Source organism: Daldinia loculata (genome assembly GCF_022478755.1).
Source record: "Daldinia loculata strain CBS 113971 unplaced genomic scaffold F4817scaffold_18, whole genome shotgun sequence".
Taxonomy (NCBI): Eukaryota; Fungi; Ascomycota; class Sordariomycetes; order Xylariales; family Hypoxylaceae; genus Daldinia; species Daldinia loculata.
The window spans coordinates 355,063-374,240 of NW_026054872.1; the positions used below are offsets into that span (position 1 = coordinate 355,063).

General features: G+C 46.8%; 5 protein-coding genes across 5 annotated transcripts; 3 read left to right on the forward strand and 2 right to left on the reverse strand.

Annotated features, from left to right (window-relative positions):
* Positions 1-302: 302 nt before the first annotated feature.
* Positions 303-2,113, forward strand: F4817DRAFT_71526 (PQ-loop-domain-containing protein). Its single transcript, XM_049307806.1, has 4 exons — positions 303-581; positions 658-757; positions 879-1,362; positions 1,420-2,113. The coding sequence occupies exons 1-4, from the start codon at positions 480-482 to the stop codon at positions 1,694-1,696; spliced, it is 963 nt and encodes a 320-aa protein (XP_049160073.1). The 5' UTR covers positions 303-479; the 3' UTR covers positions 1,697-2,113.
* On the forward strand, positions 2,114-4,613 carry F4817DRAFT_71527 (uncharacterized protein). The gene is made up of 2 exons (XM_049307807.1): positions 2,114-3,367; positions 3,427-4,613. Exons 1-2 carry the CDS (start codon positions 2,530-2,532, stop codon positions 4,557-4,559), a joined length of 1,971 nt encoding a protein of 656 aa, XP_049160074.1. The 5' UTR covers positions 2,114-2,529; the 3' UTR covers positions 4,560-4,613.
* Positions 4,614-7,812: 3,199 nt separating this feature from the next.
* On the forward strand, positions 7,813-9,348 carry F4817DRAFT_334704 (glycoside hydrolase family 17 protein). The gene is made up of 2 exons (XM_049302928.1): positions 7,813-8,391; positions 8,504-9,348. Exons 1-2 carry the CDS (start codon positions 8,126-8,128, stop codon positions 9,150-9,152), a joined length of 915 nt encoding a protein of 304 aa, XP_049160075.1. The 5' UTR covers positions 7,813-8,125; the 3' UTR covers positions 9,153-9,348.
* A 178-nt stretch (positions 9,349-9,526) lies between these two features.
* F4817DRAFT_334705 (uncharacterized protein) lies at positions 9,527-10,558 on the reverse strand. Its single transcript, XM_049302929.1, has 2 exons — positions 9,983-10,558; positions 9,527-9,866 (listed from the first exon to the last, which is right to left on the reverse strand). Exons 1-2 carry the CDS (start codon positions 10,132-10,134, stop codon positions 9,851-9,853), a joined length of 168 nt encoding a protein of 55 aa, XP_049160076.1. The 5' UTR covers positions 10,135-10,558; the 3' UTR covers positions 9,527-9,850.
* Positions 10,559-12,718: 2,160 nt separating this feature from the next.
* Positions 12,719-17,603, reverse strand: F4817DRAFT_71593 (uncharacterized protein). Its single transcript, XM_049307808.1, has 4 exons — positions 17,183-17,603; positions 16,728-17,100; positions 16,383-16,665; positions 12,719-16,325 (listed from the first exon to the last, which is right to left on the reverse strand). Exons 1-4 carry the CDS (start codon positions 17,495-17,497, stop codon positions 12,887-12,889), a joined length of 4,410 nt encoding a protein of 1,469 aa, XP_049160077.1. The 5' UTR covers positions 17,498-17,603; the 3' UTR covers positions 12,719-12,886.
* Between the last annotated feature and the right edge of the window lie 1,575 nt (positions 17,604-19,178).

Below are 19,178 nucleotides of genomic sequence, written 5' to 3' on the forward strand. Positions count from 1 at the left end.
CTACTTCTGCAGGTGGCGTCACTACTGCGAACCCGACACTGGTTGATTGCGGAGGTAGCCCCCCCAAAACCCTGGGGGCTGCAGCGGGCGCAGGCACAGCTGCACAAGTGCATAAGCTTTATCATTGGCGCTAAACCCTATTCGCTGCTACCCTCCCTCCTATGCGGTCCCTTATCTCTGTGCGACGCTGCACAGTTACGCAGAAATGCGACTAAAGATCGGTGGTGCATGCGATAAGGGAAAACTTGTTGAAGCCACTACCGTCTACTGACTATCCACTGACCATCCACTGATAACTTCCTTCCAGCTGACTCTTACTAGACAAACCATCTGACTAACTACTCCTGGGTCGGGTCTCTCTCTCTCTCTCTCTATCTCTTTCTTTCTTTAAACCCAGTCCCTAATATTCCAATTACACGTCTACCTTCTATCTTCCATTATCTATTATTATATCTGATCATACTATTGCGAACTTGAAAATGAATCTCGCCGATATGGCCTTATCGCACGGCCTCTCCGTTAACGAGATCTTATCTGGAGTATTTGGTAGCATCAGCTTGACGGCATGGATCTGCTTGCTCGTACGTGTTTTGGGGGCAAAAGAGAACTCTCCATATATTATATCATGTTATGAGTATTTTACTAACTATGCGATAGCTTCCTCAGCTTATCGCCAATTACAGAGCCCAGAGTGCAGAAGGCCTATCCATGATTTTCCTAGCTGTCTGGCTCTTTGGCGATCTCGCGAATCTATCAGGTACGTACATTTATACCATTTCTGCCAGTATCCGAAAATACTAGGATTATATTTACCTATCGTATCTCTTCAACCCAACGCTGAAGCACGTGCCGAGCTGACCGTTGTCTCTAATCTCTAGGTGCTCTTGTGACTGGACTTGCACCCACGGCGATAGCACTGGCGGGCTACTTCTGTATATCCGATATCATCCTAATCACACAATCCGTCTACTATAACACCCTCAACGCCCGAAAAGCCCGCCAGCGAACACGGTCGACCGAATCTGAGACCTCGGAAGACGAACCCCTCTTGCAGCCGCGGAGGAGGTCGTCTAGCGGCCTTCCAGGCTCGCACAGACGTCATTCGATGCACCATTCCGAGTCCGGCCTAGACCCTATCAAGAGAATTGTCACGGGCGAAGACGATACTCCCGATAACAACCCTTGGTTGCACAACACGCTGAGCGTTGTAGCTATCTACATCGTTGGAGCTGCCGGTTGGTTCGTGTCGTATAAGATTGGGGCTTGGGACAAGCCTGATGCTCCTGAAGAGCCAGCAACTGAATCACCAGTTGCCGTTCTAGGACTTGTTCTAGGATATGCCAGTGCTATTTGTTATCTATGGTACGTCTACATACTTGATCGCGATAAGCTCTAAAGCACGTGCTAATAGAAGCCCAGTGCTCGAATTCCCCAGATAATCAAGAACTACCGGGAGAAGTCCTGCGAGGGTCTTGCTCTGCTTTTCTTCCTATTATCTCTCACTGGTAATTTAACATACGGCCTAAGTATTTTCACTTACTCCCCAGAGCCGGAGTATATTATTAAGGCCATTCCTTGGCTCCTCGGATCTCTTGGCACGATTGTTGAGGATTGTATCATTTTCTACCAGTTCAGGATCTACTCGAAAAGGGGAGTGAGCAAGGCCAACAGTACCAGCAATGCTGCGCAAAGGTGATTGCTTGCAAGATTAGGTACCTTAGGTACCTAATGTAGGTAGGTTTGCAACGCGGTTTCGTTAACTTTGGATTATATAGGGGATAAGGTCATCATGGCAGGAGCATTATCTAGGCGTTCTATAATAGGGGTTTTCAGGTAATCCCCGGTTTGGATTTGAATAATATTCGCATCACCGGAAATATACATTTGATCAAAGCTTTACGGTTCTTGTCAGGTCGAACCCTCCAGATTTATACTAAAACCCGTGCAGGTTATCGTCGACGGCCCCCAACTAGTCTGTGCTCGATCAGCCATAATTGCATGGCATTTGGCCCGATGAATCCAAACCGCCCCCAACAAAAACAAGGAATTCTATTTAATGAACAAGTCTGTGTGCCTGATCTGATACGTATTGGCTGCACCGTTTCGTCCTATATTAAAGCGAAGGGTTGAGATTGCGGTGACTGTGGCTTCGTATCACATACCACATCCATATTATTCGAAGCCATAGAGTGACATAGCTCTATATTTATAGGTATTCGAATTGGTATAGCCAATCAACTAATCAGCTGAAATCGCTGGTATCACAACATCTATTACGTAGTATTTGGCTATGATACTGCCTTGCTAGGGGGCATTGCCAGTGTTTCGCTTTAGGTACTCGGCCCCCAATATACCATCAAGGCATTATCAGATCCGTCGAATAACTCTTAAGATTCACACATTCTTATATTAAACCCTGCCTAGACATAATTACACCATTCTTCTCTAAGAAATGAGATATAACATATCATATTTTGTATACTTACACTACTTCTCCATACCATCTCACCACCTACCACTTATAGCACAATGCCATCACAGCCTATGAACAACGAAACTAGAATGCACATGCCTATTGATCATAGTCAATCTACGGACGACGAAACGCCAAGCCCAAGAAGCAGCTTAACGGTGGGCTACAATTCAGAAAGCAGCCGCGCATCGGCGGGTATATCCCTTCTCACGCCGTCAGAACAAACCATCAGAAGCCGTAGATATTTATCTCATGGGGAAGGTATTCAAGCCAATATCAACCACAGCCCAACCCCGGACCTAAACCCCCAAAGATCAAGCGATTCGGAAAACATACCCAAAGAGGACAAAGTTGCATCAAAACCAAAAGTAGAGCGTCTAAGCACGATTGCCTCTTGGTGGTGGTGGTGGGAAATAGGAGGCTCAGTTCTAAGTCTCATTAGCATAAGCTTGATTATTCCTGTGTTGAAACAGGTTGACGATCAACCAGTTGAAATGTGGCCATATTCTATCCGACCAAACTCTATGATAGCTATTCTCACCACGATCACCAGAACAGCGATGATGATTCCTATAGCGTCTTGCCTCAGTCAGCTCAAATGGGGCCATTTTCAGTGTCGAGCCAACCCACTCCATCACTTACAGCTCTATGACGATGCAAGTCGAGGGCCATGGGGTTGTTTCTTATTGCTACTCACTGGCCGCCTCAAAGCTGTTACAGCATGGGGATTGGCTCTAGTTACATTGGTTGCACTAGCTATCGAGCCGACAGCCCAGCAGATGCTAGAGCAGCAGAGCAGGCAGGCACTCTTAACAAACGTCACGGCCCAGATAGGACGAGCTGGTAATTATACGTCAAAGGCTATATGGTCTAATTCGATACAGGGTTACGGAGGTACGTCTTAGAATCCAATTCTCATTGGGGGTTCGGCAGTTTAATAAAATAGCACATAGGTCCGCGTGATCCAAATCCCGACTTATTGAAGCTTCAGACGACTATTGCGAACGGTGCCGTAGGCTCTGTGCAGGAAGTTAACTTCTATTGCCCCGAGCCAGCTGCGAAGTGTACTTGGGATCAATTCGACACATTAGCGGTCTGCGCTAGCTTTAAAGACGTTACCAATATTGTTAACAAGACCTGCCAATCCGGCAGGTATCAATATGTGTGCACATTCGAATTCCCCGAAGGAGAGCCCATAGAGATGGCATGGCGCGGGGGAAACGGGGGCGGCTCGCTATTCAACACGTCGCGAGCCTGGAATAACTTAGACGGTGTTATAGAAGGTGTGCTAAATGGTGTTAACAATACGGATCGGTACGGTGGGATCACATTCACGAATGCTGAGGCTTTTACGATTACCTTGGATTTCTGCGTCAGGACATACCACGGCGTTGTTGCAACGCCCGCCGGGATCCAAGAGGCTAATTATACCACCGAAAAGCTCCTCAGCTATGACTGGTCTCAAGAGGGAGCGGGAAATCCGTCCCTTTATTTCACATACGACACGTTCCGCACAAACTCCTCTAGGGAACTCTTTAACATAAGCGTCTCCTTGCGAACCGGGCTCTTCGAATACGTCAACAAGCTCTTCTCGACAGATCTAACTTCGCCCCTAACAGACGAAGCCGCCAACGCGGACTTCAGCTTCGGCGAGTTTATGTACCACACGAACCTCACTAATTTCACCAAGAACATCGAGGACACTCTCACGAACCAGATACGCAGCTCCGCACCCGGCGATAACAGAGACGCCCTGATGTGGCCCGGCCAGGCGTTCCACCAGGAGACGTACTGGCGCGTCCATTGGCCGTGGATCATCTTACCGGTGGCCGAGGTCCTTATAACAGCGGTGCTGCTTTCCGTCTCCATCGTGTTGACTAGGAACCAACCCCTGCTCAAGTCTTCGCCGCTAGCTCTGCTCTTTCACCCTCTTGACGGCTATGAGGGGGATGAGCCGGTGCATAGTATGAGAGAAAGCATTGGTAAGTTAGAGGAGCTTGCGAAGGGGGTTTATGTGGAATTTAGAGAGGATGGCCATGGCTTGTTGAAGTTTTTCCCGGTGGAGGATAGGGGGTCGGCGAATTAGATCATGCTATTGCCCTCTTAAATTATATATATATACACATACCTGACCTAGAAACCCATTGCTTGGCTTTCTTATTAAGGTATACATTTACTTCGACATATTATTTTCGGATATGTTACTGAGACACAAGTGTAAGTCCCACCCTTGCTAGCCAATCAGGGCTTAATAAGCACTTAGTATATACCCTTTTAGGAACTATTCACGAAATTTAGCCAATAAGATACGAGAGATATGTTAGTATTCGACCATCATCATATCTAGGTTTCTCAATACAGTATTATATCGAGGGTTCTAACCATTAGGTACCTATTCAAGGTGATGCCAAACTGGCAACTATGCTATCATAAGAGTTGTTACCCATCATTATTTAAACTTGTCAACAATTCTAGCCTTATAGATTGGGAATTCTTTCACGTTAAGGAGTTAGCTTAGACGGAGCTTAGTTCAGGGATCTGTCAATGCGTCACGTAAAGATGTAAGAGATGATTATGGTGAATTCATCTATGTAGGTGATCTAGCTGCAACTGCTAGCGCGGTGAAATCATCGCGAGTGACTATCTATAGGCGGACCAGATGATATCTGCCATATAGGTTATTCCTGGGTAGGTATGCGTCGTAGTATTTAAGTAACTAGCGACCAAGTGCCCATGCGACCCATCCCCGTTGTGGTGTTGGTGGTGGTACGTCCGGCTTGCACTTCGGACAAAGCTTGTGGGTCTCAAGATCCGGGAAAATCCTGTCCTCGGTGGGAGGCGGAAACATGCATTCGAGTTTTGTAAGGTCTGGGCATAATTTTCCGGTACCCACGACTGGGCATGTAAACCTCTCGTGGCCGCAGCTGTATTTCATAAGCTGGTTTACCATTTTGCACATGGTGTCTGATTGGCGGGATGGCGCAGGTATATGGTGGTATTTTGTAGGAGTCCTGAGGATGATGGTGTGTTGGCGACGCCAAAGGGGTAGATAGAGTGGTTGGGCTATCGGTGGACGAAGAGAAGTAGTTGATTGACCAAAGGGGGTTGTTGATGGTTAGAAATGCTCCCTCTTCCAAAGGACGGCAAGTATTTAAATATACATAAGAGGTATCTACTTAAGCTAGGTACATGGATCTATTCAATACGCAAGTGTCGCTGTAATTAGATTCATTCAATCGACTTCGTATTGACTCTACTACTCTTAGGTTCCTAGTCACAATATTCGTGACGTGGCGCAGACACAACTACTAATAATTACCTGGCGTTAATGATTGAGCGTGAATGGAGATTAGATCGCAAGCATTATGATCTCGAGGCTCTGAGTAGAAAATCTAGAGAGTAGGCTACGTAGATAAAATCTCTGATCGCAAGGGGTGAATTTGTAACCTAATGAATTTATCACAATGTTAAGATTTAGATTACTTTCAAAGAACAGCAGCTTCAGGGTTTGGGCGTGAAAGTATTATTTCTCTTTTAAGATTTCAGCAAGAAAGTCATTAGATGATGGCCTACATAGGTTGCGGATTATTAGCGAATCTTGTAAAAATAATGTCATTGCCCTATAATTCACTGGAATATATTATTTTTATAGGGGCATCCGACTATCCTACCACGACTACGAGGTGTGTTCTTATAAGTGAAAGGATGGAAATAGGTAAAACTATACAACACCAAGGCATTTGAGCAAAGTATGGCTAATGATTATAATTTATCATGTGTGACTAACACCAACAAAACCTTGTAGACTTGTAGGGAAAGGTTCGCCGTACGTCAAGGTTTTCGTGGGGATATAGCCGTGCTCGAGCGTCTTCCGAATATCGACCGAGGAACACCTATAAAGTCTTGATGCGCCAACCAAAAGGTTGACGTCTTGTGGGAATACTCAGATCGTAACAGGGTCATTCATCGCTATGAAGCTCGTGCAGTGTCAGTCATCATTATATTACCCACCTGATTACATGTTGCTTAGCAGCAAGTAAGAAGGCCAGGGTCGTGGGAGAGGGTTGTCGCTTGAGGGTCGTTGACGTCGAAATCCAGGGCCGGGAGATACTCGTGGGTTCTGAAGATGCTGGGTTGGTCTTCATTTGGTAGCATCGCCTGCCTTGATGTTGGGTACTGGGGGTATTGCTCAGAGGGGTTGTTGATATCGACTTATGATGATAATCGTGGGGGCAACATAGACGGAGAATCGTAAGATCGCGTCGCGTTGCCCAAGTTATACACGTTGGACTGAAGTCGAATATTAACCCCGGGGTGTAAAGGTATGATGGGAAAGGTGATGTATGAGGTCGAGACAAGAGGTATTAAAGAGGGATGGTTAATGAATGATGGAGGATGAGTGATGGACATGATGGATGGATGAGGGAACGGGACTTGAAGATTGCATGTAACTAGAAGAGAGAAGAGAGGTGAGAAATGGTTCGAGCGGCTTTACTTATACTACATCTTAGAGAGAGACAGGCGACTTCTTTAGGATATCTATTGGAAGGAATATACTATAGTCACTCGTGTAGCGCTGTTATACGTAGGAAGACTAAACCACTACTTTTCTTTACAGACTATGAAGATAGAGAAGCGACAACATGTACGTTAGGCAACGATGCAGGCATTTGATCATACATATGTAGGCTATAACTACCTGCCTTTTCCTTTACTATTGCTTTCTTATCTGTAATTATAATGACGATATGTGACTTGACACGTCCTTGGTGACTTCCTGGGTGTTTTTGGGCAACTCCCTTTATATACATCGAGTAGGGACTATACGAATAGGTCGTTGATACCGACATTATTTCGTAATATACCAAGTCCCTCCTATAGAGACTTCTGCATAGACTTCTGTATAGAGCTTAAGGATACTATATACTGGTGTTTCTTATCTCAGGTGACCTCAGACCCGAAATTTTCGAGGCGGCACAGATTCGATGTTGTTTTGGGGGGTTGTTCCGGGGTTTGATTGGTTGAAAAGTGGTGTGGCTAGGGGAGGTACAACCCCACGAACGATATCGAATTTGTGGTCTGAGTTTACTGAGATAAGGTGTTTCCGGGTTTGGGCTCAATTATTGAAGTATTGATATTATATAAGCAGGTATGTGACCTCGTACATGGAGATGTATTTCGATATGGGATTGGGAATGTGGAGATGGAGATTATATAATATTGTACCTGCATTAATGCAGCTAAGACCCTTAGCGTAGGAGATACATATGTACCTAGGAGGTAGGTACCCCTTTTTTTATTACGGCGACCCCTGCTCGAAACATCCAATTTCAGCCAAGAGAAAAGAAGCAGTCGTGACATTCTCTTCTTATTTTCTTATCATCACAACTACCAACAACCAATTCGTCATTCTCTTTTCTGCTCTATTTGCCCTTTCCCCTGCCGGCTAGCTGTAGTCTCACACTCTTTCTTGTTTTTGCGTCGGCCCGGCATTTCGCTCCTTTTTTTCAAGTTAGCATTGCTACCTAGGTACTCACCGCCTGCTTCCCGAACGAACAGGAGATAACGATACCCCCTTTGAAAGAATCTACGCGTCCGAGCGAATCGATTTGAGTTAGAGATACCACATTGAGAAGGAAAGGAATAGGAAATATGCGTTTCTCGACTATTCTCTCGGCAGCCGTGGCCACGGGCCCAATCGTGGCGTCGGCCGCAGGACAATTAGGATTTGCGTTGGGCAACAAGAAGGCCGATGGCACTTGTAAGGAATCGAGCGACTACGCGGCTGACTTCGCCGCTCTGACAAAGGAGACGAGCGCCAAGGTCGTTCGCATCTACGCTGCTTCCGACTGCGATGTCGCGAAGCTAATCCTACCTGCTGCTAAGACGGCTGGATTCAAGGTTGTCCTAGGTATCTGGTCAGTAATATGCCGTTTTATTAACACTTTTGTATTTGATATAGTCCGAGGGTAGACCTCAACCCAATTTGCGAGAAGGGGGGATACAGTTACTAACGATGACATCAAATAGGCCCGATACAGATGAATCCTTCAAAGCCGACAAGGCAGCCGTCGTCGAGTTCGCACCAAAGTACAAGGACCAGGTATACGCCATTACCGTAGGCTCGGAATCCATGTACCGTGGCAACTTTACGGGTCCGGAGCTTCTGTCCAAGATCCAGGACGTCAAGTCAGCTGTGGGCAATGGCTTCAAGATCGGCACAGCCGACTCGTGGAACAAGTACGCAGATGGGACGGCCGACGCCCTCGCGGAATCGGGTAGCGTGGACATTATGCTATGCAACGCTTTCTCGTACTGGCAGGGTCAGGTGCTGTCGAACGCGACGGGCTCCTTCTACGACGATATCTTCCAGGCGTTCGGCCACATCCAGGAGAAGGCCGGTGGCACCGACAAGATCGAACTCTGGGTTGGCGAGACGGGCTGGCCTACTGGCGGTGACAAGTACCAGAACGCGCAGCCCGGTGTCAAGCCTGCCTCGACCTTCTACAGCCAGGCCGTCTGCGGTATGGTCGACTGGGGATTCAACGTCTTCTTCTTCGAGGCCTTCGACGAGGCCTGGAAGCCCAAGGCTATTGGCGAGGACGGCTCCGTTGCCGACGAGACCTCGTGGGGTGCTATGACCGACGACCGGACGCCCAAGTACAACCTCAAGTGTTAAACCTGCTTCCTTGTTTTATTCTGCTAGTAGATGGGGATGTGCGTAAGAAGAGAGAAGAGACGTAGGGAGCATATAGGCGCTGATTTAGATGTCGATTGTAATTATATGTTGTCATATACCACCGTTAAGTTAATATCGACGGTAGTCGATATATAGGAGATATAGAATATGTGATACCATATAAAATGTTATATTCGCAATTGTTTACTATATTACCTAGCAGCACCCATTTACCCAAGACTTGTCGCACTTTGTACGGACGTACAAATGTCAGACGAGTTTGTGCTAAAGGGCATGAAAAGTGTTTCTATATCCTAGCATTCTACGACTAGAAACACCGTCTAGATATTTGTCATGTATGTAGATCAGAACCATTTACGAATTGCGAAGTCAATTTTGTATTTCCCAGTTGTAACGACGAAAATCAATAACCACAAAGTTACATAGGCTCAAACACAATGCCACACATTCGATACCGAATTTCACAACCACAAATCTTCCTTCGCGATCTTCTCCATGTAACCATTAACTTGACTGTATCCAAGTGACCGAAGTAATCTCTCTCAAGAACCTCAAGATCTATTTATTTACCCAACGCCGGCGCTTTCCTTGTTCGTCCCTCGGAACCAGATCTACCACTCCAACGGACCTCTCTCTCTCTAGTTCAAGACGTGGAAAGAAACGTGAGCGCGGGCTCGTCACGAGCGGACAGGACTAGAAAGACTTGTGTTAGCTGAAAATTCCATACTCGTTTATCCTTTTTTTCCATTCATGATCCTAATAGTGTAGGAGGGAGGAGGGAAGAGGGAAGAGGGGGAAAAAAAGCTTACCCGCAGCCGAAAGGAGTCGTTTGGCCGAAGAAGCAGTCGTTGCTCGCCTTGGGCACGATCTGGTTCTGGTGGATGGGTGTGATAACGACACCGGCGCTGGCGAGGGTTGCGCAGAGCGCGGCGAGGAGCGTTGTGGCGAATGCGGTCTTCATCTTGGATGATTGTTCGGGGAGCGGTTTATTGTAGATCGAGGTATGAAGTATGTACAGTATCGCAAAAGTGGTAGATTGATGGTAAGATAGACCAGCTAGCCCTTTTGTTTGTCCAGCGTAGCGTATTCGTCTGCTGTTCGTCCGAGCCAAGGTATGGTATGGTGTGGTGTGGGTTCTCTGTGGGTTTTATTAATCTCGTGTCGCGGGCTTCCGAATTAAATAAGGGATATATTGTTATTTGTATGTATGTATGTGTGTAAAAGTAACGATTGTGGGTGAGCGATGACCAGATCGCAGCGTCGATTATCAAAATCAGAACCTTTAGAGAGCGGAGAAGAGAATTTGTGGATGTGATTGATGTGCGGAAGAGAAATCTAATTGGTATTGACGACTTCGCGATTTAGCAAAAAAAAAAAAAAAAAAAGGCGAAGGAAGGATAACAGAGGGGAGGAGGAGGAATAACCCATCATCATATGATCCATGTTCCCTTACCTAACGTTACAGTTACAGCTACAGTTACAGTGCCGCGGGTACTGTGCTCATTACCATTGGATGCCTTCAAATGAAGGGGAAAGGAGGTAATGTCTTACAGTGTGTTGTCTTTTAACTGTGGATAATAACACTGTATCACTATATAAAAACCCCGGCTCCGCATCTAAATCTGCGACGGACCGCGTTCGAGAACAACGGAGATGAACCAAGTTTCACCAGGGCGAGACGAACCCCGGCACGATGAATAGTATGAGGGTTTACACTTTAGAGGCACAATGAACGATTATATACATGATGTCTTCTACGAGAAGATTCTTAGTAGATATTATAACTATGCCAAGAATTCTAATAGGAACAATTGTAAGAGTTGAAGCTACTCAATTGCTACTTATTAGTCTATCCTGCTTAGTTTGTCTCCCCAAATCAACTCGACTATTTATACATACCTAATGCACGTGAAACGAGTGACGCTGTCGCCATACAAAGGGGGAGCAAATCGTAAGACGGGCTAGTCCCTGATGGTACGAGGTGGTTCTGCTCCGTCTATCTATTAATGACACATATTCCAGCTAGAAGCCTTACGAATGCCACACTCGGTTAGATAAGTGCTAGACGCAATATAAAAATAATTCAAATCGTAAATAGTGTATTTAAAGTGTCTTATCCCCATGATAGAGAAATGAAATACGCAATAGAAATATTTCGACCAGGATTGGGGCCGACCGACGAGACACAAACACGCGCGTAGAATTGAACAACGGCCCGGGTTGTGTGATAAGGACAGCGCTAACCGATCTTGGCCTTTACCTTACCACCAGACTCGACAACACGGTTACGCGAGCTTGAATTACATACACCAATCGACAAGATAGCGCCACAGGACGTTGATGATACTCCGGCATGCACGTATCCCTTTAAGACTACCTCAATGTCCGAGGGAAATGCTAGCGAACTATGTATAAATTTCGTAGACTCGGAACACAGAGTGATGCCGTTCTGACGAGAGACTCTAAGTGGAGTTGCGAGACGATACCTTCTAGTTGAGGGAGCTATGGGGTCAAGGTCAAGGTCATGTAAGCATGCGGCAAGGGAATAGTCCTCATCTTAGTGACTGATGTGTAGCTATATATCCCTTTACCTAGACAATGGGACATTGCGATGTAAAGGCATGGTTAACTACCTATGTAACTAGATACTCATAGTGCTTTAACCTTGAAGTACGTATGTTTGGCAATGGTAGCGGTTTGCATGACAGGACGTATGCTTAGGGCTTCTGCTTAACTAGCACTACGTACTATGTAAGGTAGGTAACAGCTCTTTCGATTGAAAAGATTGAGTTAAAGATACTTTAACGGTAATACGGTAGTCATGCTTTAGGTGCCTAAGATCAGACGTACCTAGCGATATATGATAAATATACGTACGATGATTGAGAAGACGGGTAGACTGAGAAAGTTCACTAGACATATGCTGGATATTTCTGGTCACTATGATTATTATCGTATTAATTCAAGCCGAATGATTCATCAATATTGAACTACTCCCACACCGCAATCGCTACATTTTAAACACAACGGGGGTGAAGCGTCCAAAATCCAGCGGCATACATGTCGCCGCCTGTCTCCTCTAGGTATCACTTCCTCCACCTGATCGCCTCCTCGACACTATTCCCGCAGCAGCAATAGTAGCAGCGATAATGTACATTAACGTTAGGAAGGGTTATCGCCCTCCCTAGTCATCCTGCGCGTTTCACCACAGCATCCCATGAAAATCTGCGTATTTCTCAAAAAAACAAAAAACAACAAGAAACTTATGACATTCCTGAACCAGACCAACTCCGTGGGGCATCGCAATCGGTCATATCTTCGGAACAAGGTCTCCAAATGACGACGGATTGGGTGGTTTGCGTGGGGGTTACAGTTCATTCCGTCTTCGGCGCAGGAAACACATTGAGAGAGAAAAAAAAGGGGGGGGCTGGGGGGATAAAACCAAGGCCGTCGTCCTGGAGACTCAAAAGAACGCTAGTAGGTAAGCCTACGAGTCGACATGCTGATAAAGCGCAAAAGACATGCTGTTCCGAACTCAGAGTATAAGGACAGAACCGAATCGAAAGAGGAAGTGATGAATCGTGAAAAACAAATGTGTTCTGATACACATCGTAGGTGCTGTACAAGGGTATTATTTATTAGGAGATTGACAAGGCTGGCCATCAGCATGTTTTCCTAGGAATTCCGCCTTTGGGTTTCGAAGACCAAGGTATTTACGAGGCATGATTGCCCTGGGCGGCCCCTATGTTGTCAGTCGCGCGCTCCTCCGCGTCGAGCCGCTTCCTCCAGTCAGCTAAGCTCTCGCTGAGACCGACGGCGTCGCTCTCTTTTTTGGTTCCGAGTCCTTCGAAGTCGAAGTTAGTTGAAAGTCGATAGTTCTTGTTTGTCGTCTCCCAGTGGGACCGTAACATATCAAGTTCGTTGGCCAAATCATCGAGAGCCGCGCTGTTTCTATTATTGCCAACACCACCGTAAGAGCTTCCCGCCTCTGAACTCTCTTGTCGAGTATGTCCCAAGCCGCCGTTCGGATTAGGAGCGCCAATATTCATTTGATCGGTGCTTATTCGACTGCGTCTCCGATAATTATCAACTGAATTTTCTACCTGGTCGAGTAGTAGACTAACTTTTTGTTCGGCATCCTGCACTCGCTTCTCTAGGAGGGCATTCTCCTGCTGCATTTGCTCAAGCTCCTTCTCTCGAATAGTTAGTTGTTCTGCAACGTCATTGTGGGACCTGGCTGTGCTGTCACGCTCTTGGTTGGTAGCATCTAGCTTCTTCCGCAATTCTACAAGTTCTTGTTCAAGTTGTGCGGAAGTTGACTTGACTTGTTCCTGGAGACCCTCTATCTTATCCTCTAGCTCCTCGCGCTCAGCTTCCCAATCCGCAGGCCTGGCATTGTCATGGAGGCTGGAACGTTCCTCTAGCTCGAGATTTTCGTTCTTTAAACGGTTGTTCTCGGATTGAACTTGGGCAAGCTCTTGCTTCATCTTCTTAAGCATCTTCTCTGTGCCCTTAACATAGTGGACGGCAGACTGGTAGTCGTTCTCTAATTGGACTATTCTGTTGCGATAAGTAGTCTCAGACTCTTGAATTTGGGCGGCAAAAACCTGCTTTGTCTCTTCGTGGGCAGCAACTGCTTGCGCAAGCTGCCGTTCAAGATCGTTAGTGCGAGAAGGGTTAGGCGAACTGGTTCTAGAGCCCATCTCTCGCACACGAGCAAGATTGGTCGGGCTGATGCCCCTTTCAGCTAGAATATCTTTCAGGGTATTATGCTGAACTGTTATGGCGTTGGTCTCGAGCTGCTGGTTAGCAAGCTGGTTCTTGAGATCGGAGTTCAAAGCCTGAAGCGATTGTGTTTCCCTCAAGGCAGATTGCAGTTGCCGACGAATCGATACGCCTTCCCTGCTGGATTGTTCCTGGTATGCTTCAAGTCCTGCGATTCGTTCCTCAGCGCTTCGGAGCTTATCCGAAGCAACGTCAGCCTCCTCCCGGTATTTCTTGACAAGATTGTTTGCCGCCTCAACTTGACCTTGAAGCACCACGATGCGTTCAGCGTCAGCTCGGTTTCCTTTGCTGGGATCCTTGGCAACCTTTTCTAGTCCGGAAATCAAAGCTTGCCGATGAGCGTTTGCTTCAGTTGCATGTCGCTCCGCGAGTTCCTCTGCATCTCGCAGCCTTTGCGTCACGGTCTCCAGTTCAGCAGCATGCGCTTCATGTTCTGCCTTAAGCTTAGTGAGTTTGGACTCGATTGCTTCTCGCTGAGCCCGTTCCTCATCGAGCTTCCGCTCAAGGTGAGCGCGCATATCCGCAGATGCTACTACAGCTTCTCGAAGAGACTCTAAGGTCTCACTATACTCTTGGGAGTTACCGGTAGCTTCGTTATATTTGTTTTCATACTCATCCTTCTCGATGCGCAGAAGTTGCATAGCAGCAATCGCTTCAGCACCGGCAACTGATTGCTCTCGCGCCTCACGTTGGACCATGTGCAATTCTGCCCTCAGCTGTTCAAGCTCGGAAGACGTTTGCTGTTTGTACGCTTCCAATTCAGCTATACGCTTTTGAGTAGCGCTCAAGGTCTCATCTGCGAGCTGTCGCGCTCGTCTTTCCGCTTCAAGGTCTGAAGTAGCTTTTGCGATATTGTTCTGCAACTCTTTTTGGATGTTTAGTGCTGATGCGAGTTTCTTATTTAGCTCTGAAGAACGATCGCCACTATCAACATCTCTCTCGCCGTCCAGTTGCGGCGTACTGGCTGCGCTTCCGCTTTGGGCTGCTATTTTTGCCTTGGCATAGACTGCTTCACGGACGGCAGCGTCACGCTGTCGTTCTACCTCAGCAATCTGTTTTGCTGCAAGGATCGCTTGCTTATCGATGGAGGTTTGGACATTAGCCAGCTCCTGTTTCATAGCCAAGAGCGATTCAATGAGCCGCTTGTCATCATCATCGAACGTGTCCGCGGCTCGAGATTCGAGAGTAGGACTAAGAGTTGCATTTGGCATGTATCCAGCTTTGCGGGCTAATTCTAGCTCAGATGCGTACCATGCGGTTCGATTGCGGGCGATGTCAAGTTCCTTTAGCAGAACAACGGTCTGAGAATTTCTATTCGAAGTTCTTCGCGACAAAGGATTACTTGGTTGCCGAGTCGGTGGAGGTGGAGAAGCCGGACGGTTAGCCACAGTTTTAAGTGTTGGCTCCGTGCTGCTGTCAACGGACCCCTGACTCCGGGCCTGACGCGACGACATCCTTGACTTTGATTTCTCATCTATTTGATTTTCTGACCGCGAACCACTCCTAGGGGCTTGCTGATTCGGTGTTCGTCTTCCATTCATGACTGGAATTTCCTCTTTTACCAGTTCTCTTGGTACGGGGGATTGGCTTTGACTGCTGATGCCAGGTGAACCGGTACGCACAGCTTCCCTCTCTATTCTTTCGATAGATGCATTCCTAGGGCGGCGGCCGTTCGCATTCCCTTCAATACTTGGTCGAGGAGCTTGGCCCGGAGGTGGAGGGCCTGAAGGTGTAGAGGTGCCTGCGACTCTTGGAAGCTTCGATAATCCGTTACTGACAGGCGGGGGTCCATTCATGTCGATACCGGTACCGCCTTTTCCGGAGCTATTAGTTGGGCTGTTAGGGCTAGCTACTCGTTTCGGATCTGGTCCAATAGAGCCCTCGCGAGATGGTGTCTGCCTGACCCCGGGGATGTCGCCACCACTTGGACGCCTTTGTTGCATCTTCTGGGTGGTAGACTGGATTTGCGCATCGTTGGGGTACCGGATTTTGGTGGTGTCTAAAACATATACAATCGAGAGATCGCTGACCTGATTTGGAGTCGAACTCGGCTCGCCCCCAACTACAACGATCGACTTTCCTACAGAGGTCATACTATGACCGGATCGAGACGACGGTGAGGGTCCCATATTCTGAAAAGTATACCAACGACGAGACGTAATTCGGAACGCAGCCAAGTCGCCTAGATCAGAACCTTCTTCCGTACGTCCACCAAAAATATACATAACGTCGTCTACAAGAGCAGCAGCATGTCCTTCTCTGGGGACGGGAATGTAACCTATACAGTCCAACTGAGACCATTTATTGACTGCAGGATCGTAGCACCATACGTCGTTGAACCATTGAAAGCCATTGGTACCGCCGAACCTATTATAGTGAGCCTCTAGGACCTATACCTGCGTAAGGGGTGTATATAAGACTTACAAGTACATCTTATCGTTAAAGGTGACCATAGAATGATTAGTTCTGGCCGGTGGTACCTTGCCTTGCAGCGCGCCTCCAGTTTCGGTATTCTCGCCAAGCACCTCCCATCGATTGTTAGGCATTTGCAATTGGTTAAGATCGAAGGCCGCTAAATCATTCATGAAATAGCCTTCGACTTGACCACCAAAGATATATATCTTGGACCCGACGATGTTCAAAGAGTGGCCGTAGCGTCCCGACGGTCGAGGACCAGCCGGCAGAGCTCTCGACCATTGTCTTGTGGCTAGAGAGCCAAGTTAGCCTGCATCGACGAGAGCGGGATCCGGCGGGGTAATAATGTCTTACAAGTATTGAGAAGATATAGAGTCTCATCCAAAATGTCCGTCTCGTCAATCTTGGTATCGCCGCCGTATACAATAAATGCATTGCCAACTAAGAGAGACGCGTGGCCAACCCTTGGTCCGGGTCCCTCAGATGTTGCAGCGAGCGGATAGCAAGACATATTCCCTCCAGCTTCAATTATCCATAAATCGCCTTTGACGGTCGAACTGTTAACCAAACCGCCCATAATATAGATATCGCCTTCTTTAGACGAAACGGAATTGACCGCGGCCCCATATCTCGGGAACGGACTGGGTATAGATGCAGTGAACGTCAAGCGTCGTTGGGACCAAGGGTATAACGAGGAATTCGCGCCTTGCGGGGGAGTATTGCGGAACTTTTAAAGTAACATTGTTAGATAGATCAAGGCTAAAAAGACGCGGATATATAGTAACTAGATTAAACCGAAATTAACTTACAGGCAAATCGCTGCCGGCTTGCTGCGGCGGCGGCTGGAGCGGCGGCGGCGGCTGTTGTTGTTGAGGTTGAGGTTGAGGTTGTTGCATCTGCTGTGATAGATCTTGGCCACGACGAGGGGCATACTTCTCAGCATCCGGGCTAGGTGTACTTTCGTCAAAGGAATTCACACTTCCTGTTGGTGTTGACCGAGAGTGCTTCTCCTCTCTAGCAATGCGCCCGGCAGGGCTTTGGACAGGAGGTGACGATCCGGGACCCCCATCGCGGCTTTGGACGTTCCTGTCCTGGTTCTTCTTGGATTTGAATAGGAAAGCCATAGCGTATTAGTCGAGCACCCTCGAAGGGACCTCGGTTGAGGAGTGGCTAAGGCAACGTCGTCGCAGCGGCGACAAGGTGTTCTATGGTTAGTATCGAACACTGGTTACCGGTAAGTTGCATACGATGGATCGGCGAGTGGACGGATTAGCTTGATGACCAAGCGGAATACGAATGTATGAAGAGTTCGTCGCGGTAGGATTCGGCCTTCGAAATGGCTGGGGTTGATAACATGAGGTTGGAAATATTGAAAATGGGTCCTCAATCGAAATTGCACCGATTGCCCGTGTCCTGCGCAGCCTCTCGACTTTTTTTTTACCCCTTCCTTTTCCAGCTTGTAAGCCTTCCTTTTCTCTCTTCTCTTTTCCCTTGTAATTGCTTTGTGCAAAAATTCTAGAACTTGGATAGGCGCGAAAGAAAACAGTTCTAAATCGTGTCGGGTTGTTAGGTTATTGAATTAGGAGTATTGAATTAGGAGCATAGAAAAATGAAGGGTTAACGGATCGAATGTTGCGACGGGCTCGTTTGTTCTGTGCCACTGATGGGTAATCCCTTTCGAGATCGTCGGGGTTGTGCAATTGGTAGTGCTTGTAATGTACGGATAAATGAGTTAAAACTAGAATATTACTTATTGTTACCTTGAATTTCCAAATACTATTGCGTCCTCCACAACCGTGGCAATTTAGAACAGCGCCATCAAGAAAAAAAAAAGGGAGTTGAATGAATGGACAAGAAAGAGAGAAAGTTTGGTTTGATGAGAGAGACCGCACTGGCGACGAGGTTCTTGCCGGGGACCGCATACAACCAAATTTCCAGAAAAAAATCTCTAAAAGTTCCCCAGGGCTGCGAGGACCGTCACCATTAAGGGTCGGGTTATGGGGGGGAACTGTGCCTGCGCTAATTCTTAAATTAGGTTAGTTCACTCTTATGCTGTGCCTTACTGTAGACTGTCATTGGGTAGGAAGTAGCTAATTTAGGAGACACCCATCTTTCCAAGTGGGTTAGCGGCACTATAGGTACTAAAATAAATGATAGGTACATTTGAACTCCTGAAATTCTATAATTGACTGCATAAGTACTTGCATAGATATATTTATATATTTGCGGCTGCGGTGTTTTAGTATAGGATATTTTGATGTAGTAATTAGAATTTTATTTACTATTATACGGCAATCTTTTATAAAGACTCTGGATTACAACTAGACAAACCTCGAGGGATTGGGCTTTGTTAAGTACTTAGGCTGCTAGGTTTGCCTCCCGAGTCGTTCGACATGGGGGAAAGGTACGCGTAAAAGATACGTATTAATTAATCAAATCGAAAAGGCATGCATGCTTATGGACTTATTACTTACGACCTATATCAAATTCTAAGCTATTTAAAGTGTCATCAACTCCATTCAGTCCATCTCGATGTTCAATCATATTTTTTTTTGGATATATGTAGATGATTTCTCTAGTTAACATGTCAACACGTACACTTATACACATGGAGGTATAAGTAGACTTACTATTGTGATGTGACAGCATGCGGAGACGGTAGATGGTTACACCAATAGCTGAGCAAGCATCCCTAAACTCTTTTCTAAAGTGTAACCTGAAGATGTGAGACCCCCTTTTTCCCTTTCCCATACATATATACAGAACCCTTTTCTGGCTTTTGCACATATGCATACCTATTTATAA